Source organism: Hyla sarda, chromosome 5 (genome assembly GCF_029499605.1).
Source record: "Hyla sarda isolate aHylSar1 chromosome 5, aHylSar1.hap1, whole genome shotgun sequence".
In the NCBI taxonomy this organism is placed as follows: Eukaryota; Metazoa; Chordata; class Amphibia; order Anura; family Hylidae; genus Hyla; species Hyla sarda.
The window spans coordinates 90,709,061-90,733,046 of record NC_079193.1 but is presented as its reverse complement, the minus strand read 5'-3'; the positions used below and the strand labels follow the sequence as shown (position 1 = coordinate 90,733,046).

Sequence of the window (23,986 nt, the reverse complement as noted above, 5' to 3'; positions counted from 1 at the left end):
AGTACCAGCCGTGTTTATTTTAAGAGCCGAGGTATGTTCTCTCAAGTCACTCAAGAGCAAGTAAAAAGTGCAAGTGTTCACACAAAAAAACGTGCACGATGATGTGGTCCATCACAAGCCCTCCTCCAACAGGAGAGAGGCCCCCCAACAAACCAAACCCTTCGCCTCCGGGCCAAAAGGCACCTGCAAGGTTCCAGGTACGATGTCCCCTTTCGCCAAAGCTACTCAGGGACCGAAAAATGTTCCTGGTGAACAACTAAGCATTAACCAAGTTACCACCAAGGAACCAGTAAAACCGATTCAGCATTCCTGCTGAAGCACGAATGCCACAGGGCATGGCAGGCAGGTGATGAACTTGATGACACACCTTCCCTAGACCGGCAGGAGGGACACCCAGAAGGGCTACCGCACCCTGACCAAATCCTAGTGTACATAAAAGAACACAAATGTGAGCACAGTGACAAAACATATAAAATAAATAAGGGGATGTGCACAGTGTTATACTGCCCGGACATCTTGCTGGATCTATAAAAAAATTCCTCTGTAGATCAACAGCCAGAAGGAAGGAACGCTAGAAGTGAGTGCTCAGAAGAGTGAGAGAAAAAGTGCGTGCTGCGTGCCATCAGTCGCTACACCCAAGTGAGTTCTAGCACCCTGGGGTCTCTGCTCCCAGGACACTTTTGCATCTCGGCCATCACTCTACCCGAACCTTAGGGCAAGAACCACAAGAAAAAGGTCGCTTCAGGTCCCGCCGCCTGGCCCTGGTACACCTGCACCATTCTGTGTGGTTTCTGTATCCTGCCTTGGTGGTGTTCCACCATCAACTAACAGGAAGGTACTACACCTGATTTTGGCAAAACCAGCCGTGTTTACTTACACGTGCATGGCTTAATATTTTAGACAAGCATATGATACTGGCAGGATCTACCCAGTAGCTCTCTCAGGTCAGGCCTGCATCACTGAGAGGGAAGATAAACTGACACACAACTCTGTCATTGTGCTGCTCTGCGGCCTACGTAGGCTGCCACCACCTCCAGACTGTGTCATTGTGCCGCCATATGATCTCATGCTGCTGGTGGCACATTAACCCCTTAACAACAATGGACGTAAATGTACGTCATGGTGCGGTGGTACATAACGCACCATGACGTACATTTACACTCCGCCATGATAGCGAGCATCGGACCGGTGCTCGTGTCAAGGGTGGCAGGTCCCGGCTTCTATCAGCAGCCAGGGACCTTCCGGTAATGGCGGACATCCACGATCGTCCGCCGTTAACCTCTCAGATGCCATGATCAATACAGATCATGGCTTCTGCGGCAGTGCGGTACTTTAAATGGATGATCGGATTGCCCGCAGCGCTTCCGCGGTGATCCGATTATCCATCATGGTGGACGGAGGTCCCCTCACCTGCCTCCGTATGTCTCCCGGGGTCTTCTGCTCTGGTCTGAGATTGAGCAGACCAAAGCAGAAGATAGCTGATAACACTGATCAGTGCTATGCCCTATGCATAGCACTGAACAGTATTAGCAATCAAATGATTGTTATAAATAGTCCCCTGTGGGGGCTATTAACCCCTTAACGACCACGGACGTTAATGTATGTCCTGGTTTGGAAGTACTTCGCGCACCAGGACGTACATTTACGTCCGGTGTATGACCGCGAGCATCGGAACGGTGCTCGCGTCATACACTGCAGGTTCCGGCTGCTAGTAGCAGCCACGGACCCGCCGGTAATGGCCGACTTCCGCTATCGCGCGGATGTCCGCCATTAACCCCTCAGATGCCATGATCAGTACAGATCACGGCATCTGCGGCAATGCGCATGTTAAAATAGATGATCGGATCGCCCGCAGCGCTGCCGCGGCCAACCGATCATCTATAATGGCTGCCGGAGGTCCCCTCACCTGCTTTGGTCTGAGATCGAGCAGACCAGAGCAGAAGATGATCGATAATACTGATCAGTGCTATGTCCCATGCATAGCACTGAACAGTATTAGCAATCAAATGATTGCTATAGATAGTCCCCTATGGGGACATAAAAAGTGTAAAAATAAAAATAAAAAAAAAGTTGAAAATGTAAAAATAAAAAGTAAAAAAAAAATAAAAAAAATCCCCTCCCCCCAATAAAAATGAAAATGGTCTGTTTTTCCCATTTTACCCCCAAAAAGCGTAAAAATTAGTTTTTTTTTAATAAACATATTTGGTATTGCCACGTGCGTCATTGTCTAAACTATCAAAATATAATGTTAATGATCCCGTATGGTGAACGGCGTAAACTCAAAAAATAAAAAAAAGTCCAAAAATGCTGCATTTTTGTCACATTTTATTCCCAAAAAAATTAATAAAAAATTATCTAAGTTTTATATATGCATATATGGTATTTAAAAAAAGTACAGATGACGGCGCAAAAAATTAGCCCTCATATTGCCCTATATACAGAAAAATGAAAAAGTTATAAGTGGTCAAAATAGGGTGATTTTAGATTACTGATTTTGTACAAAAAGGTTTCGATTTTTTTTTTTAAGCCGTAATAAAATATAAAAGTATCTAGCCATGGATATCATTTTAATCGTATTGACCCACAGAATAAAGAACACGTCATTTTTACCGTAATTTTTGGGGTCCGTCGTACATTTTATGGTAAAATGAGAGGTTTCATTACAAAGTACAATTGGTCGCGCAAAATGTGAGATTTTTTTTTTCAATGAAGACAGATATCTGGTTAGACCCCCAAACATACTAGACCCTCCATGTTTACCGGTTAATGTTAATTAACTTGACTTAAATGTTATTTCTTTTCCCAGGAACATCACAATTCTTGTCCATAGGCTGGTATTACAACTCCATTCACATGAATTATGATGCATTTCAATACCATACTTACTCATGAATACGTGTAGCATTATATTCTGAAAGAAATGCCGACCCTTTTTGTTTTTACCATTCAACCCCTTTAGTACCACACACCATAAATTTATAGGACTAGAAATATGCAGTTCAGGACAAGCACATGGATGGCATAGTGATTACCCAGACATAAAAGCTGTGTCTCTGACATCACCCGCGGGAGCATGACTGTGATTGCCTGCCAGTCTCCTGTGGCAATAACTGAAGTCTGAGATAACTAGACTGAAAAATAAAGACAGAGGAAACAGATTTTTTTTCTGTAAAAAAAACAAAAAAAATTTAAAAAATAATTGCATTCGTTGAATAGTAATCTAACATAAAAACTATAAAGGTGAGGTGTCTCAACAAAAAGAGGTAATGTTATATATATATATATATATATATATATATATATATATATATATATATATATATATGTGTGCCAGACTGTAACATTCAGAGCTGCTTCAAAGTTCTGCTGGCAGTAGTAGTAGCTGTCAAAAGTTAGGTAAGGAAAGCAAAGCATTTGTAAATGTACCAATACCTGTACCATTATGTGAGCTAAATGCTCTTAAAAATCTAATATTTTTTGTATGACTGATGTATATGTTTAGGGTGATACTTCAGTGACACCATTCCATGTTGACTGTATAGTGCTACACAGTATGGGGGATATTTATCATCGTTGCTTTGGTAAGCAAGTTTTGTAGGCATTTATTTTTTTTGCTTTAGTTTTGCTTATGTATGACACATTAATCATACTATCACAGGGGGGTTGATAAATTTGGCTTACATAAGCAAAAACCAATAAATCACTTCAGAACACCAATTTGCAGCTTTGAAAAAAATGTGTTATGTGTGTGTGTGTGTGTTTATTACATTTTTGTTACCACTTTTTCCCCCTAAATATACTAACACTTTTTTTTTTTTTTTTTTTTTTTACCTCTGATTTGAGATCTGTGTATCCTGTGGATTACTTTAAATTCGGAGGAGTATGGTGACCAGTGCTTTTTCTTTTTGTTTAATGTTAATGAAATGGTTAACGAGGGCTTTTGGGGGAGTTTTTTTTTTTTGGAATAATTTACTTTACAGGCTTAGTAGTGGAAGCCATCTTGTAGAGGGAGTCCATTACTAAGCCGGGCTTAGTGTTAGCCACAAAAACAGTTAGTGCTAACCCCCAATTATTACCCCGGTATCCACCGCCACTGGGGTGCCGGGAAGAGCCAGTACCAACAGGCCTGGAGCATCAAAAATGGCGCTCCTGGGCCTAGGCAGTAACAGGCTGGCATTATTTACGCTGGGGAAGGCCAGTAACAATGGTGCTCGACCACCCTGGTAATGTCAGGCTGTTGCTGCTTGGTTGGTATTTGTGAGAATAAAAATAGGAAGAACCTTATGCTTTTTCTTTTGCATAAATAATTAAATATAAAAAAAAAATGCATAGGGTTCCTCCTATTTTTATTTTCAGCCAAATACCAACCAAGCAGCAACAGTTTGACGTTACCAGGGTGGGCGAGGACCATTGTTACTGGCCCTCCCCAGCCTAAATAACACCAGCCTGTTACCGCCTAGGCCCAGGAGCGCCATTTTTGACACTCCGGGCCTGTTGGTACGGGTAAAAAAACACAACACGTTTAAAAAATATGTATTCCAAAAAAACACCCCCACAAGCCCTCGTTAACCATTTTATTAACATTAAATAGAAAAACGCTGATCATCGACGCAGTCCACCAAATCCGAAGTAGTCCACAGGATACACGGATCTGAAATGAGAAAAAAAAAAAAAACAAGAAAAATAGGTTAACACATTTATTGTCACCCGCCCGCGCATCTCCCGTGCCACAATACTAGAACTCCCAGCATGCCCTTACATTAAGGACATGCTGGGAGTTGTAGTCATGTGGTACAGGAGATGTGCAGGCGAGTGACAATCTTGTCACCTACCCCCCGCTGCATGACTACAACTCCCAGCATGCACACTGGGAGTTGTAATAGTGCGGAATGGGGCAGGTGACAAGCTTGTCACCCGCCCCACATCTACAACTCCCAGCATGCCCTTACAGTAAGTAAGGAGCGGAGTTGCGCCAAAGTTGCACCAAATATACGGTAAAATAAGCTCTACAAACTTTGATAAATCTGGGCCTATATGTTTATGAACAAGCATTGGGCATGCTCAGTATAGTAAACCATGTTTATTTTTGCAAATAGTGCATAAAAAAATTACCTTTTCAATAAACAGTATAAAGTGGTAGTAGTAATAAAGTATGGTAGAGGTTGTCCTGCAAGTGTTAAGGTTTGTCTAAAAAACACTTTCTTTTCATTCCACAGACACTTCTTCAGATTTTACAGATGGCGTATTTATTTTCGAAGACTTTCCAGAGCAAGATGCAAAGACTATAAAGCGCTATGATGCCATTGTCGTGGAACAGTGGACCATGATTGAGGTTGGTCTTTGTTTCCTAATCACTAACTCTATGTGCTGTTTTACATAAGGTATTAACTATTACAGTACATCAATGTATAAATGTGTATGTACACAAATGTTCTACTGATGTATTGTATGTATACAGTAAATAAACCACTCAGCCATAACATTCTAACCAGCTGCCTAACACTTGTGCCACCAAAACAACTCTGACTGATGAAGCATTGACTCCACAAGGCTTCTGAAGGTGTCCTGTGGTATCTCACACCAACATATTAGCATAGATTAGACTTGTTATTTTAGCTCATCCCATTGGCATTAAGGGATATACTGGGTCTTCAACAATGTTCAGGTAGGCAGTTGGTGTAATTTTTAAAATGGTTATCCACCATAAGGTGGTTTTAGTAAGTACCTGAAAGACAGTAATAGCCATGCTTTGGAAGGATCCCTGCTTGTCTTGGGGCTAAATGGATGTGTTGGGAGATTACCATATAGATGAGGCTATTTTCTGAACTGGCTATTTGCTGTTGGTTCCCTTAAACTACAAATCCCATCATTCCTTGTTTGTAAGTGTGAGGTCACCTTTCTCCCTCCCACACATCAGCAACCCAACCCATTGAAACACACCTGTGAACTCTTCAATCCAATAGACCAGTGTTTTCTGCCGAGGGTGCCTCCAGCTGCAAAAACAGAATGATCAGTCCCCCTACTCCGCGGTCACTCCACCCATTGAATCTGATCACCTGACTAGAGATGTAATTTCTCAAGCCGCACTGCAACCTGGGAAAACCTGAGATGACACTCATTTTGTATGCTGTGTAAAAAAAACCTTGGGGCAAAATCACAGAAGAATTGCAAGACCACCATGAAACATAGGTACAGACATATATGAACTTCACTAACTTTACAGCCCCTACCTATAGCATAATCAAAAATAAAATCCTGGAATACCCCTTTAAATTTATATAAATGCTAAGGCCCAAGGCTTTGCAGCATAACTGTTCCCGACGCACCACTCTATCTACGCCGACTTGTCTTCTCATAGTGCATTGTGATGCTATCTTTGTACACAGGAAAGACATGAATCTGCACCCACTATCCATGTAATGTACAAAAAACATGATTCTTTACATCAGGCCACCTTCTTCTATTGCTTCACAGTCCAGTTCAGTAGGTGTGGAGATACTCTGAACCAGTCGTCATCACAAATTGGCCTTTTGCATAAATTGCTCAAATTAACTACACTTGCCTATTTTTCCTGTTTTCAATATAAAACTTTTAGGAACTGTCTGTTTACATGTAGCCTAATATATCCCACCCATTGACTCGAGTAATTGCCACATTGACCAGTTAATAAGTGATTATGTATATAAGATAGGGAAGCCTTTCAGTGTTTTTTGCTGCTATGGTTTCATGGCATTAAACTGGTGACAGGTTCCCTTTACGAATATAAAATGGAGGGTGATTGTTTCACATACTTAAAGGGGTACTCTGGTGGAAAATTTTTATTTATTTATTTTTTGTAATCAACTGGCGCCAGAAAGTTAAACAGATTTGTAAATCTGATTTGTAAATCTATTAAAAAATCTTAATCCTTCCAGTACTTATCAGCTGCTGTATACTACTTTTCTTTACTGTCTGACAACAGTGCTCTCTGCTGACACCTCTGTCCATGTCAGGAACTGTCCAGGAAGAGAGAATGAGGAGAAGGTGCTCTCATGTGCAGGAATCCAAGCAAGGAAGACAGCCACTTACCAAAGTTGGTTGTGTAATTTACATAAAGTGCATATCAGACAAGTTCCATCTACAGCTGCCTGTTGGAATCGGTGTATAGCAAAGATGACTCCAGAAAAATACAGGATCTCCCGTTGCTGATCAGAACAAGAGGAGCAGGACAACAGAGCCTTTGGGTGAGTATTTTTGTATTGTTCCAGCATGCAACGCGTTTTGCGGTGCATGCGCAGCTTCATCAGGCAGCTACACCTGCCTGATTAAGCTGCGCAGAGAAACGCGTTGCATGCTTGAACAATAAAGATACTCCCCTGAAGGCTCTGTTGTCCTGCTCCTCTTGTTCTGATCAGCTCCAGGAGATCCTGTCTTTTTCTGAAGTCATCTTTGCTATATAAAGAACTGTCCAGAGTAAGAGCAAATCCCCATAGAAAACCTCTCCTGCTCTGGACAGTTCCTGATATGGACAGAGGTGTCAACAGAGAGCAATGTGGTCAGACTGGAAGGAAATTCAAAATGAAAAGAAAGAGGAGAAGAGTAAAAACTGAAAAGAATAGGAATGGCGGCCACCCTTCTGCTCATTTAATATTTTATACACTATATCTTCCTAATGCTGAAATTCCAGTTGATGATTTTTTTTTTTTGGTCTTTTATACCATGAAAGTCATGCACTGTGAATTACCTCTTCAGGATAACCTCACATAATGTTTTCATTAAGTAGTTCTATTTTTATTTAATTTGCATGTACAATATTAGTTGGAATGTAGGTCACAACCTTAAAGCATGGAAAATATCTTAATCAATTAGATGAGTGCTGTTCCATTTCCTCATGGTGTGGTCTACATAACAAGAAGCTCTTGGACTTCTGCAGTAAATCTGTTATAGCTACAGGATACGGACAAAACATATTTGTCACAATAGCGTTTTGTTGTTTTGCTAAAACGATGAAGAATATTTTCCTATTCTTAATTTTTCAATTTAGCCGAGGTAGAAATGTATTAGTCTCAAGAGTATATACAGTGACCCCCCGACCTACGATGGCCCAGACATACCATAATTTCAACATGCGATGGCCTCTCAGAGGCCATCACATGTTGAAGGCAGCATCAACATACGATGCTTTTGTATGTCGGGGCCATCACATAAACGGCTATCCGGCAGCGCTGACTGCTTCATCTGCCGCCGGATACCCGTTCACGGTGCCCCGTGTGGTCCAGTGATGGTCTCCTACCAGTCCTCGGGGCTCCGGCGCGTCCTCTTCGGGATCCCCTGCATCGTCGGCGCTCTCCATCGTCATCACGTCGCTGCGCACGCCGTCCCGTCATCCAATAGGAGCGGCGTGCGTAGCGACGTGATGGCGGCGATGGAGAGCGCGAATGCCGGGGAAGCAGAGGCCTTGCCGGAGCATCAGGGACGCGGAGGCAGCGATGGACAGCGACATCCCGGGCAGTGGTGACGAGCGGTGACGGTCCGGAGCGGCGGGGACACGTGAGTACAACTTCCTCTAACAGTGGTCTGCAACCTGCGGAGCTCCAGATGTTGCAAAACTACAACACCCAGCATGCCCGGACAGCCAACGGCTGTCCAGGCATGCAGGGTGTTGTAGTTTTGCAACATCTGGAGGTCGGCAGGTTGTAGACCACTGTCCTATACTTTACATTGCACGGATACCTCAACATGGGATGGTTTCAACAAACGATAGTCCGTTTGGAACGGATTACCATCGTATGTTGAGGGACCACTGTAATTGGTTTCATCTGCACAATTGTAAGTAGCTAGTGTGTCCCCAACCCAGGTAATGTATGTTTAGGGCTGCAGAGGGGCATTCTAAGAAGCTCTACACAGCACATATTCACTGACGCATCTTTTGGTTCCTTTCTTTTCTAGCACCTTCCCTACCTATTCCCCACCCTCTCTACACTTCCCATCCTGCTACCCCTTTAAAGGGGTACTCCGGTGAAAACCTTTTTTCTTTTAAATCAACTGGTGGCAGAAAGTCAAACATATTTGTAAATTACTTCTATTAAAAAATCTTAATCCTTCCAGTACTTATTAGCTGCTGAATGCTACAGAGGAAATTCCTTTCTTTTTGGAACACTGATGACATCATGAGCACAGTGCTCTCTGCTGACATCTCTGTCCATTTTAGCAACCATGCATAGCAGATGTATGCTAAGGGCAACATGGTGGCTCAGTGGTTAGCTCTGCTGCCTTGCTGTGCTGGGAACTTGGGTTCAAATCCCACTAAGGACAACAATAAATAAAGCGTTATTATTATTATAATAACGTCAGCAGAGAGAACTGTGCTCCTGATGTCATCAGAGAGCATTCCAAAAATTAAAGAATTTCCTCTGTAGTATTCAGCAGCTAATAAGTACAGGAAGGATTAAGATTTTTTAAGAGAAGTAATTTACAAATCTGTTTAACTTTCTGCCACCAGTTGATTTAAAAGAAAAAAGGTTTTCACCGGAGTACCCCTTTAAGGGTACATTCACTCTGAGGAAATGTTCACCCAATTACTCATCTGAACTTTCATCGTGGAACCTCCTCTGTGGGAACACCGCAGAGGAAAACCCATTGTAGTCAATGGAACCGTGATGCAAGGGTGAATCTTAAAGGAATTCTTTGCGGTCATTCCTCATGGATTTTACCTTGCAATTACAAATTGTGAACAAGCCCTAACGGTACCATCCTGCTACTTTTCCCAATACTGCTTCTGCCCCCATTGCTTGCTCCCAGTGCCCCCAGTATCTTCTGCCACCCCCAGTGCCCTCATAATTAAAATTATTCCCTAATAAACAAGGCCAAACAAACCCCAGATGGTAAGAGTGCTCCATATAGCAAAATTAGTGTCACTTTTGTGACCCACACAATAACGGTGCTTGTCTAGGTTAACACCAAAAAATCGCACTGGACTCTTCTTGACACCCTCTTTGCATAAGTTGAATATTAATACTCGTATAAGTAACCATAGAGAATGTGGAGACTTATATCAGCAGTGTATACTTTATTAAAGGGATATTCTGGTGGGGGAAAAAATTGAATCACCTGGTGCCAGAAAGTTAAATAGATTTGTGAATTACTTTTTATTAAAAAAAAAATCTTAATCCTTCCAGTACTTATCAGCTGTTGTATACTACAGAGGAATTTCTTTTCTTTTTACATTTATTTTCTGTCTGACCACTGTGATCTCTTCTGACACCTCTGTCCATGTCAGGAACTGTCTGAAGCAGGAGAGGTTTGCTTATTGGGTTCCTGCTCTGGACAATTCATGACATGGACAGAGGTGTCAGCAGAGAGCACTGTTGTCAAACAGAAAAGAAATTCAAAAATAAAAGAACTTCCTCTGTAGTATAAATCTGTTTAACTTTCTGGCACCAGTTGATTTAAAAAATGTATTGTTTTCCACTGGAGTACCCCTTTAATTACACATCAACAACATATGCCACAAATTACTGATTCCCAGAAATCTCATGGTATCATTATTGCACTTGCTCTTATTCACTTAACAGTGTATATACCATAAACAGATTATATTAAAAGTAACACCAATTTATTTCTATAGGACTTCAGACAAATACATTTTGCTACAAAGTTGCTGGGATCTTTAAAGGGGTACTCCGCTGTCCCATCGTTCGGAACATTTTGTTCCAAATGTTTGGAGCGGGCTTGGGGGTCGTGATGTCATGACCACGCCCCTTTTGACGTCACACCACGCCCCCTCAATCCAATTCTATGGGAGGGGGCATGGTGACCACCACACCCTCTCCCATAGATTTGCATTGATGGGGCGTGGTGTGACATCGTTCTAAACGAATGCTGGGTGCTGCACAGAGATTGCTGGGGTCCCAGCTGTGGGACCACCATGATCAGACATCTAATCCCCTATCCTGTGGATAGGGGATAAGATGTCTAGGGGCATAGTACCCCATAAAAAGGTATCCTGCCACTGGGGTGTGACTACAGTTACACTTTAAATACCAGCTCTTAAGAGATTGATAAACCAAGTGACATAAAAGAATGCTACTGTAAACACACTGGATTTGCCACAGAGAATTCCATTCGGAAAATCAGCAAATTTTGTCATATTCTTTTGAGGACATCTTGCAGCTGTACAAACGTGCTGATAAAAGGTTACTACAAACATTTTTATATCTAATAATTTTGGATGTTTATAAAAATGTAATAAACTTAAATAAAAAATACCTGGGGTCAACCCTCAATTTGAGGTGCACTAATGGAAACAGTGCCTCCATTTTGCTGGTTGCATCGGGTGTTCTTGATACAGTAGTGAATTGTTAAAAATCCCTAATATGAAAGTGTAGATTTTCCAAATGTTCTCTCAGTACCAAGTCATAATGTTTCTTTTTTAGAGAAGTAAGATGAACATTAATAAAAGCCATATCCTGCACTCCAGACTGCACAGGTTGTAGTTGTGGTTAGATGAGTAAGAAAGCAAATGAGGACGTTACGAGACGTACAAGGCACCTGCTACATTTCCGGTTAGGTAGTGTTGTGCATGTCTGATCAGACACCGCACACTTTACATTCTATAATTGACTGCTGTAAGAAAAAAGGGCTGAGACGACGTGTGTATGGCTTTTTGTCATTTCAGCTGCCTATATCAAATCATGTTTTGAAAATCTGTTTTGACACACCATTTTCTTATTCTGACTAACAGGTGTGTGTGCACCGGTGTGTATTACTGGTAATGTAAATTGTAAGAAACTGGCTTTTTTGGTATAAACACATCTTACAAACATTCGAAGGATTATTTAACAGAATAAGTAAGCAATTTTAGGGAGCTGTGGCATTGTTAGCACCTGGCACCAGGGCTCTTGGCATCCGTTATTATTCTATTACAATTCTATCTACATCTCCACCATTACCCGATGGTGCCTCAAGTATCTTCAGGGTCTACCAACACTCCCTATTAAAGGGAGCCTGTCATCACTTTCGTGGTGCCTCAACCATGAGTCATTGGAGTGGTCCGTGGCAGCTTTTCCTTGCCCCACTGGCCTTTATTTCTAAATCTTTCCCTGTTTGGGTTACAATCAAGGTCAGTGGGGAAAGCAGAAGCCACCGGGTCCACCCCAGTGACTTAGGCATTAAATGTCATCAATGTTCATGACACACTATTTGATGATGTCATACTCCAGCTAAAATGGTCTATTATAATTACAATATTGTCCACTTACTGTATAGCATCTGTGCTTTTGATGAGGCAGAATGTGCTTTGGGCCCCACTATGCCTAACCAACCTTGGCATGTATGTTAGATATCTAATATAGTCGATATAGTCTAATATAGAATTAATAGTAACTTCTTGAACCAGTAAAAAAAGATTTTTAGATGGCTAAACAAGGATGTTGCAAAGGACACCTCTTTTGGTTTTGTTTGATTATTACTATTATTCTTACTATTTTTATTCTGCTGTGTGTTTTATTTAAAGCATACCCATCAGATCCAACAAAAAACATTTTTTTAATATATCACTCAGTCCCTAATCCTGACCATGTACATCTAATTCTTATGTGTCTAGCACCTATATTTATTTTTTATTACACTTTTAATTTAGCTCATTAGTCTAAATTCCTCTCAAAGGGAGGGGGCGTGGCCTCACTGTGCAGGTCTCTGCCCCCTCCTTCAGTATGCTGTCTGCTCACATCTCCCATAGCATTAGCAAAACTACAACTCCCAGCTTGTCCTCACTGACAGTAACGGGACACAAGCTGACAGTGGGAGGATTTTTCCTCTAGCTGTGAGCCCTGTGCTCACAGCTGTCAATCAAGGAAGTGTGTCCATGACATAGGTGATGATGCATGGACACAGCAGGACTAGTATGTGTCAAAGCAGGCAGGGGAGGGGCCGTTGTTTGACTGGATTTTTCAGTATGAAATACTGAAAGTTTTCTAATGAAAACAATTTGAAAACCTATTGGTTATACACACCAAAAGTTTTTGTATCTGACAGTGCCCATTTAAATGCTAGTAATATCCACCCTTTTACTCCAAAAATCATGAAACTTAGTCAACTGGTAGGGCCCTGGGCTGTGTATAATCTTTTGTAATGTAAAGGTTATAAGGTTACATGCAGCCATCTGGCAGCCATCTTGGTTTTGTGGCATTTTTTGCTCAATATTCAAAAATCTTCTTCTATGGAACCACTAATGAAACCATTAGTTAAAATAAAATCACAATTTGAAACACGTCTGTCCAAGGCTACCTCCTGTACCATTTTTGTTGAAGCTGGTTCATTAACATAATCAGTTTGTCCTCTGTAGGCCAATCTCATATAGATATCATTAATATTAATACTAATTTGTTTTTCAAATTCCTGTTATATGCACACTGTTAGAAAAAAAAATCTGTGCACAATGGTGGAGTGCTTCCTTGTGCATAACCTTTTGTAACATGAAGGCCATAGGTCACATGATTCTGCAGCCATCTTCTTTTAGGTGAATATATTCAGTGCCTTATCCAAAAACCTGCTGCTCTGGAACTATTATTGCACAGATGTACAAATCACTGTACACAATTACACTGTGATATCGACTCAAACATGTATGTTTTAAGTTACTAGACCACTTGGTTTGGTAGCAATATTAAATAATTCAAAACCCAACAATTTGTATTATTCCTATGTTTCATTATTCATACGACTTTAATAGCCACAATATTTCTGCAAAACTCAATAAACTTTTCCCAATGGTAAAGCCCTTTATTGTGCATACTATTTTGTAACATAAAGGTCATAGGTCACATGCTCTGGTAGCCATTTTGGTTTTTGTGGCACAAATGTGCACAATACGGTACCCCTTAAGCTACAGGTGTATAAATTGTAGTATGATTAACCATAAACTTTTGTTTATTTCAAAACTATTGACCACATGGTTTGTCCACCATATTGGATTAAACAATATTCTACAAACCTCTTCTAGAAGCACAATAAAGGCATTTGTCATGACGTAATACATTTAGATATGGAGCTGTTCTAGAAGAAGCGGGTTCCATATAGTGACATCCACCTGATAGGGCAAGTAGACAAGAGTGTTCTGTTCCGGGACACCACACAAAGACCTGCCTGTCTGAAACCACTAAAGCTATACAGCTATGTACAAATTTCTGTGTAAGGTTACAGTGTGATCTAGAATTATATATGTTTGTTTCAAGTTCTTTGTCCATGTGGTATCACAGTGTTGTGACAGGAGAAGGTTTACACACTCACAGCTTTTCTTTGCCCTTAAAACAAAGGAAAGCGCTCCATAGTGTGATACCGTAGGTACATATGGAAGATAAACACAAAGGACAGGTGCTCACCCTTGGTGGTTGTTCTGAACCTAGTACAACAATGGAAATGCATATTAAAGATCAGTAGATCATGGATCCAGCAGCCGCTCCTGGGAGAAACCGCAAACATACAAACACCTCCAAGAAACTCAGGATCAAGCAGGGCGCATGGAACTCAGGTGAGGCAGAAAAGGTTTATTACCCACAATGCAACGCGTTTCGTGGAAGACCGCTTCATCAGGCATACCTAAGCCTGATGAAGCGGTCTTCCGCGAAACGCGTTGCCTCACCTGAGTTCCATGCGCCCTGCTTGATCCTGAGTTTCTTGGAGGTGTTTGTACGTGTTCTTTGCCCTTGTCAGAGCAGCCAGTTGTACGATGACTTACCGGGGGGGGGAAAAGTCGGTGCGTCTTATACGGCGAATACACCCCTATCGCGGCAATCCTTGTGGCCATCAACGGCCGGGACCCGCGGCTAATACAGGACATCACCGATCGCGGTGATGCCCTGTATTAACCCTTCAGACGCAGCGATCAAAGCTGACCGCCGCATCTGAAGGGAAAGTGACACTAACCCGGCTGTACAGTCGGGCTGTTCGAGACCGCCGCGGTGAACAGCCCGACTGAATAGCTGGGTTAGTGCTTACAGGACACCGGGAGGGACCTTACCTGCCTCCTCGGTGTCTTCTCCGTTCAGGGATCCCCTGTATGGCCGGCGCTCTCCTTCCTCGTCATCACGTCGTCGCGTACGTGCGTCGGCGTGCGTAACGACGTGATGGCGGCGACGGAGAGCAAAGATACCCGGCCGGCAGCAGAGACGTTCCGGAGCGACGGGGACACGGCGACAGCGATGGAGCGACATCCCGGACAACGGTGACGGGTCCGGAGCGGCGGGGACACGTGAGTATTACCTCCTATGCAGTGGTCTTCAATCTGCGGACCTCCAGATGTTGCAAAACTACAACTCCCAGCATGCCCGGACAGCCAACGGGTTAAAAATCTTAATTTTTTTAGATTTTGCACCTATAAATTGGGTGCGTCTTATATGCCAGTGCGTCCTATAGGACGAAAAATACGGTAACTCCTCTGATGTCTAACCTGATCAAATGGTTCAGCAGCCATATTGGATTGTACTATATTCTACATGCATAGTTTTCTCTGAAACAGTTTTCTCTGACATTTTTCAATGTAAAAATGTGCCCACAATCACTTTCTTTAGCATGAGGAGTAAAAGCAATGGGGTGCTATAACAAGTCCACGCTCTGCTTCTTGGCAACCTATATTTTTTTCTTTTACATTTTAGGAAAAATAAGGTTAAAAAAAAATAAAAATCCTCCAGTTAATCTGAGGACTATTTTGTATAGTGTGAAGTTGCTCAGGAACCTATGTTGGATAACATTCCATAGCTTCATCGCCTGACTGCTGTTTACGGACAGAGGAGCATTGACAGGTTTAGACATTGCTTTGTTCCAGAACATAACAGACAGGATATAATAGTTCTCCTATATATAACCATTTCCTGCCAGACACTGCACAAATAACAGGTCAGTGCAAATAACTGTGGCGGTTTCTACTAAGGAAGAGCTCTTCACCTTTATCACATGTTAACCATAAAAATGTCAGCCCCCACTATTTCCAGTATGGCCTGTGACTTCTATTATCACATCGCATTGCTTTTTTCTGTCATGCTGGCAGTTTTCTCTAGCAAGCAATTTCTTTTTATCCTTTTTTGTACATCTGTTTCGTACACAGTCCTCAGCTAATATGAGATATTTTCAAACTGTCATTTGTTCATCTACATATTTATTGAAATGAAACAGTTATTTTCATTTTAAGTACAAAATAAATAAAATGGAGTTACTTACGGAACAAGTTATGGGCAATGGAGAAGAAAAAGTTTAGTCTCAAGGGGCGACACGCCTTCTTTACCATGAGAACTGTGAACTTATGGAACAGTCTACCTCAGGAACTGGTCACAGCAGGAAAAATTAACAGCTTTAAAACAGGATTAGATACATTCCTGGAACAAAATAACATTAATGCTTATGAAGAAATATAAAATCCCATCCCTTCCCCAATATCGCGCCACACCCCTACCCCTTAATTCCCTGGTTGAACTTGATGGACATATGTCTTTTTTCGACCGTACTAACTATGTAACTATGTAACAATGTGAAATAACATTCCCAAGCTATTCCCATGGAGGAGTGAGCTGAATAAGCCAAGCACATGGAGAAGGAAAAAGTCGGCACTGCCGCACTCACGATTAGGCTGGAGTATACTGGATCGCTGCACAATCCGGTCCTATGGTGCCATCTTTCCGGTGCTCAGTCCACCATAAGCACAAGCGTACTCATAAATGAATGAAGAAGTCGCAGACGGCACTCACGGAACAGCAAGAAGTCTTATTCGGGATTGCTGGTCCACGCAACAAGAACGCCAGTTAAGTCGACCGGTTTTGCGCTACACAGAGCGCTTACACGAGGTCACGTGTAAGCGCTCTGTGTAGCGCGAAACCGGTCGACTTACCTGGCGTTCTTGTTGCGTGGACCAGCGATCCCGAATAAAACTTCTTGCTGTTCCGTGAGTGCCGTCTGCGACTTATTCATTCATTTGTGAGCTGAATAAGGTCGCCATTTGCAGTAGTGAATTCAGATGGTGCAGTGCTGTTTCTATGTCAGTACAACTACACCCCCTAGGTACACATAATGTATGTGCCATCAAAATGTATAAAGTTGTGTTAAATAACAGAATAAATAAGTTAAGTACATTATCATTTGAGTGTGTTCACAGGTTCGGGTTTTTAATTGCAATTAGTGAATACAAAACCAGGAATGGATTTAAAAACAAGTTGGTCTTCCCTTTAAGCTAGGTTCAAACTACGGAATTTCCACCTGCAATTCCGCTTTGAAATTGCAGGCGGAAATTCCACTTGCTAAAATGTATAGTGTAGTGAATGGTTCTCCGTTGGCAAATTTACACTTCGGAATTTGTGAAGCGGAATTTGTGAACGGAAAATCCGCTGGGAAATTTCCACCTGAAGAATGGCGTTGCTCTTTCTTCAGGCGGAAATACTCGCCGAACACATTGCAGTCTATTGGAGACTGCAGTGTCCGCGCGGGCCGCACTCGGAATCTCTGGGCGGAAATTCTCTGCCTAGTCTGAACCTAGCCTTACATGGCTGGACATTGTGTTCTAAAAAACAAGTCTCTCCATGGATCAGCTCATCACTATGGATCTGGGTGTTAAAACCCCCAGCTGAAGGCTAACTTGTAGGGAGCTACAGTATTTTTGCTTCTGAGGATTTGTCAGCCATCAATCATAACCTGGGCATTCAAGACAGGACATCCTGCAGTGCAATGTAGCTCCCAACCAGAATAATAAACTTTAAAAGGGCCCGATATATTTTGCAGCACTTATGTTGCAGTTGATGGTTTTGCCAGTAAATTGTATGGCCATTGGCCACCATGTGTCTGCATGGTTTTATTCCCGTGGGATAAATATGATGTGAGAATACATTCTAATATTAAGAAAATTAACAAAGAAGTCTAATAACAAATAAATGAAACAAATTAACCCCTTCTCGACCTATGAAGTACCAGTAGGTCATGGGTCAGGGGAATATGATGTAGGTCTGTGTGTTGGGTCCGTATCATAATCCGCAGATCCAGCAGCTGACTTCTGCCGTACTGATGGACATTGGAACTGGCTTGATGTCAGTCATTGAAATGGTTAAATGCTGTGTTCAATAGCGATCACTGCATTCAAGCATTAAATGCCAGTAATTCCTGGGGTTTAGGGGACCTATCTGCAGCTCCACAATGTAATCATGGGCTGCAAATGGGTTCTTGGGGAAGAACGGGGACTGCCTTTGGCAGCCCTAAGCAATTGAGCGCCGAAAACATAATCAATGTAATGCAATAACATTACATTGATCTATGTAAGCCATCCAATGATGGCTTATGATAGGCCCCCCAGGGGGGCCAAAAAATGTGTAAAAAAATAATAAGAAGAATAAACATATTTGGTATCGCCACGTGCGTAATCGTCCAAACTAATAAATTAGGATGTTCCTGAGGCAGCACGATTAAGAGCGTAAACGCCAAAATTGCTGATTTTTTTGTCACATCACGTCCCAGGAAAAATTTAATAAAGCGATCAAAAAGTCATATATATATACACAGTTGTGGTACAGTTAAAAACTTCAGTTCCTGTCGTAAAAAAATAAACCCTAGCTCCATAGGTGGAAAAATAAAGAAGTTATGGGGGTCAGAATAAGGCATTGAACAAACTTTTTTTTTTTCTTCAAGTTTTCAATTTCTTTTTTACCTTTAAAACGAAACAAAAATTACCCAAGTTTGGTATTGTTGGAATCATACTGACCAATAGAATATAGATAGCATGTCAGATTTATCGCATTATGAACTCTGAAAAAATTGACCCACAAAATTGCAGTTCCATTTTTTTTTTCAATTTTGCTTTACGTATTTTTTTTCTGGTGACGTGACGCATAAGCTTGATTTTCAGCATATATAAACTAGCAGCATTGGCAGTAACATGCACCAGGATTAAGGGCTTATAACAGCCCGAAACACGTCGGTGACGTGCGTTTTTTAACCCACTGTGCACGTGTGATTTTTGTTTGTTTTGTCTATTTTTTCTTTTTAATGGAACTTTATTAAAGAATATTTTTTACTTCAAGTGGAGCTGAGATTCCCTTCCCCCACCACTCCTTTCTTGAACTCCAGCTACTACCCGAGGATATGGCTCGGCTACAAGCTCTCGCGCTCCCAACAAATTAACACCTTCTACCTGCAATCTTCTCTAAACGGTGAGCTGAAGTCTTTTTTCCAATTTTTCTTTTTGTGACTTTTTTTTTTTTTACTGTTGCAAGGTCTGAATGGGGTGCAAGTGTCTTAAATTTTGGTGTTATCTCTCACACTCTCTAATTCTGGTCATTAAAAATTCAACACGGCACCTCATGACAAAAAATTCTCTGAGGATTTGAAAAAACGAAGATTGTGATGTTGTCATGAAGGAGTGGAAGATGACTAAAGTGGCAACCTGAAAAGCTCTGGTAAACTCCATGCCCAAGAGGCTTAAGGCAGCTCTGGAAAATAATGGTGGCCACACAAAATATTGATACTTTGAGCCCAATTTGGACATTTCCACTTAGTGGTGTACTCACTTTTGTTGCCAAGGTTTAGACATTAATAGCTGTGTTGAGTTATTTTGAGGGGACACAGCAATAAACAATGTTATACAGGCTGTGCACTCACCACTTTACATTATAGTAGAGTGTCATTTCTTTGTTGTTATCACCATACATATTACCATTATACTGTTACTGACCAAATCCTGTATACTGACCAACTTTACCAATAATACCAGTATACAAGAAATAATATCCCCCCTTCCCTCCATAGAGGTAGATATCAGCAGTTCATAGGCCCTGCAGACCATGTAAGTGATTACACACAGTTTCATCAGGTGAATAGTAGTTGATGTCTTCTCTAATTGGAGTTGTATATTTTCCTATTTTTTATCCATCTGGCCTAGACCGTCATGACTATATCTTCCAGCTACAACTCGTCTGCACAGAACCTGCCGGACAAACATTTTAGACTTCACACTTTTAGGTAGTGGTAGTAGTAGCAGCAGACCCCTTTATGTAGTAGTAGTAGTAGTAGCATCCTCCTTTTGGAAGTAGAAGCAGCCCCTTTTTAGGTAGTAGTAGCAGCAGCCACCTTTGGAAGTAGTTGTAGACTCCTTTTAAGTAGTGGTTGCAGCCGTCTATAAGTAGCAATAGTAGCTCTTTAACCCTTAAGGACCAAGGGCGTACAGGTACGCCTTAGCTCCCTGGTACTTAAGGACCAAGGGCGTACCTGTACGTCCGTGGGAATTTCGGTCCCTGCCGCGCGCCGGGCGGGGATTGCGCCGGGGTGACTGCTGATATCTATCAGCAGGCACCCCGCGCAAATGCCCAGGGGGGTCATTAGACCCCCCCATGTCGGCGATCGGCGCAAATCGCAAGTGAATTCACACTTGCGATTTGCGCCGATTCCGGGTCATACGGGTCTATGGTGACCCGGTGACCCGGAATAGAAGGGGGATCGCGGGTGTCCTAGACACCCACGATCCCCCTGTAGCGATAGGAGTGAGGTGGCAGGGTTGCCACCCCTCCTATCTCTGCTATTGGTGGTCTAGACGCGACCACCAATAGCAGATCGGGGGCGGAGGGATTTACTTTCGGTTTCCCCGTTCTGCCCACCCACAATAGGCGGGGCAGGACGGGGAAACCGACAGGGACCGGCGCCGAAGATCCACTTACCCATCGGCGACGGCAGCGGCGACGATCAGCGGCGGCAGCGGGCGACGATCGGCGGAAGAAGAGGACCGCGACGCAGCTCCCTGGATCCAACGGAAGCCGGTGAGTTACTTAGCAACATCTGGAGGGCTACAGTCTGAGACCACTATAGTGGTCTCTAAACTGTAACCCTCCAGATGTTGCAAAACTACAACTCCCAGCATGCCCAGAGAGCTGTTTAGGCTTGCTGGGAGTTGCAGTTTTGCAACAGCTGGAGGTCTACAGTTTGAGACCACTGCAAAGTGATCTCTATACTGTGCACTTCCAGATCTTGCAAAACTACAACTCCCAGCATGCCCAGACAGCAGTTTGCTGTCTGGGCATGCTGGGAGTTGTAGTTTTGCAACATCTGGAGGTCCACAGTTTGGAGACCACTATGCAGTGGTCTCTAAACTATAGCTCTACAGATGTTGCAAAACTGCAACTCCCAGCAAGCCTAAACAGCAAACAGCTGTCTCTGCATGCTGGGAGTTGTAGTTGCGATCCCTCCAGCTGTTGCATAACTACATCTCCCAGCATGCCTTTCGGCGATCAGTACATGCTGGGAGTTGAAGTTTTGCAACAGCTGGAGGCACACTGGTTGGAAAATACTGAGTTAGGTAACAGAACCTAACTGAAGGTTTTCCAACCAGTGTGCCTCCAGCTGTTGCAAAAGTACAACTCCCAGCATGCACGGTCTGTCAGTACATGCTGGGAGTTGTAGTTTTGAAACAGCTGGAGGTTTGCCCCCCCCCCATGTGAACGTACAGGGTACATTCACACTGGCGGGTTTACAGTAAGTTTTCTGCTTCAAGTTTGGGCTGTGGCAAATTTTTCACCGCAGCGCAAACTCCTAGCGGTAAATTCACTGTAAACCCGCCAGTGTGAATGTACCCTAAAAACACTACACTACACTTACACATAATAAAGAGTAAAACACAACATATACACCCCCTTACACTGTCCCCCTAATAAAAAATAAAAAACGTATTGTACGGCAGTGTTTCCAAAACAGAGCCTCCAGCTGTTGCAAAACAACAACTCCCAGCATTTCCGGACAGCCACTGACTGTCCAGGTATGCTGGGAGTTTAGCAACAGCTGGAGGCACCCTGTTTGGGAATCACTGGCGTAGAATACCCCTATGTCCACCCCTGTGCAATCCCTAATTTAGTCCTCAAATGCGCATGGCGCTCTCTCACTTCGGAGCCCTGTCGTATTTCAAGGAAACAGTTTAGTGCCACATATGGGGTATCTCCGTACTCGGGAGAAATTGCGTTACTAATTTTGGGAGCTTTTTTTCCTTTTACCCCTTATGAAAAAGAAAAGTTGGGGTCTACACCAGCCTGTTAGTGTAAAAAAAAAATTTTTTTTACACTAACATGCTGGTGTTGTCCTTTACTTTTTATTTTCACGGGAGGTAAAAGGAAAAAAAGACCCCCAAAATTTGTAACGCAATTTCTTCTGAGTACGGAGATACCCCATATGTGGGCGTAAAATGCTCTGCGGACGCACAACAAGGCTCAGGAGTGAGAGCGCACCATGTACATTTGAGGCCTAAATTGGTGATTTGCACAGGGGTGGCTGATTTTACAGTGGTTCTGAAATAAAACAAAACAATAAATACAGACACAAAACAATAAATACAGACATGTGACCCCATTTTGAAAACGACACCCCTCACGGAACGTAACAAGGGGTATAGTGAGCCTGAACACCCCACAGGTGTTTGACAAATTTTCATTAAAGTTGGATGGGAAAATGAAAAAAAAAAAAAATTTCACTAAAATGCTGGTGTCATCCTAAATTTTTCATTTTCACAAGGGAAAATAAAAAAAAGCCCCCCAAAATTTGTAACCCAATTTCTTCTGAGTAATAACATACCCCATATGTGGATGTAAAGTGCTCTATGGGTGCACTACAATGCTCAGAAGAGAAGGAGCGCCATTGGGATTTTGAAGAGAAAATTTGTCCGGAATTGAAGGCCACTTGTGTTTACAAAGCCCCCATGGTACCAGAACAATGGACCCCCCCCATATGTGACCCCATTTTGGAAACTACACCCCTCATGTAATGTAATAAGGGGCACAGTGAGCATTTACGCCCCACAGGTGTCTGACAGATTTTTGGAACAGTGATCCGTGAAAATGAAAAATGTAATTTTCCATTTGCACAGCCCACTGTCCCAAAGATCTGGCAAACGCCAGTGGGGTGTAAATGCTCACTGCACCACTTATTAAATTCTGTGAGGGGTGTAGTTTCCAAAATGGGGGTCACATGGGGGGGGGGGGGGGGTCCACTGTTCTGGCACCACGGGGGGCTTTGTAAATGCACATGGCCCCTGACTACCATTCCAAACGAATTCTCTTTCCAAAAGCTCAATGGTGCTCCTCCTCTTCTGAGCATTGTAGTTCGCCCATAGTGCACTTCAGGTCCACTTATGGGGTACCTCCATACTCAGAAGAGATGGGGTTACAAATTTTGGTGGGTATTTTCTGCTATTTCTGCTAAAATGTGAAATTTGGGGGGAAACACACATTTTAGTGAAAAAAAAATATATTTTTTTTTACATATGCAAAAGTCGTGAAACCCGTGTGAGGTATTAAGGCCCAATTTATTCCTTGTTACGTTCCTCAAGGGGTCTAGTTTCCAAAATGGTATGCCATGTTTTTTTTTTTTTTCTGTTCTGGCACCATAGGGGCTTCCTAAATGCGACATGCCCCCCCGTGCAAAATTTGCTCTCAAAAAGTCAAATATCACTCCTTCTCTTCGGAGCATTGTAGTTCGCCCGTAATGCACTTCATACCAACTTATGGGGTGCCTCCATACTCAGAAGAGATGGGGTTACAAATTTTGGGGGGTATTTTCTGCTATTAACCCTTGCAAAAATGTGAAATTTGGGGGGAAACACACATTTTAGTGAAAAAAAAATTATTATTTTTACATATGCAAAAGTCGTGAAACACCTGTGGGGTATTAAGGCTCACTTTATTCCTTGTTACGTTCCCCAAGGGGTCTAGTTTCCAAAATGGTATGCCATGTGGGTTATTTTTGCTCTTCTGGCACCATAGGGGCTTCCTAAATGCAACATGCCCCCCAAAAACCATTTCTGAAAAACATACTCTCCAAAATCCCCTTGTCGCTCCTTCGCTTCTGAGCCCTCTACTGCGCCCGCCGAACACTTTACATAGACATATGAGGTAAGTGCTTACTCGAGAGAAATTGGGCTACAAATATAAGTATACATTTTCTCCTTTCACCCCTTGTAAAAATTCAAAAATTGGGTTTACAAGAACATGCGAGTGTAAAAAAT

General features: G+C 42.5%; 1 protein-coding gene across 3 annotated transcripts in view; it reads left to right on the top strand.

Annotated features, from left to right (window-relative positions):
- Window positions 1-23,986, top strand: part of RFTN1 (raftlin, lipid raft linker 1) — a 413,706-nt gene that overhangs the window by 349,681 nt on the left and 40,039 nt on the right. For all 3 annotated transcript variants that reach the window (XM_056519923.1, XM_056519922.1, XM_056519924.1), the window contains one exon: window positions 5,217-5,332. In XM_056519923.1, the coding sequence (XP_056375898.1) occupies window positions 5,217-5,332 (116 nt within the window). The remainder of the gene's footprint in view (window positions 1-5,216; window positions 5,333-23,986) is intronic.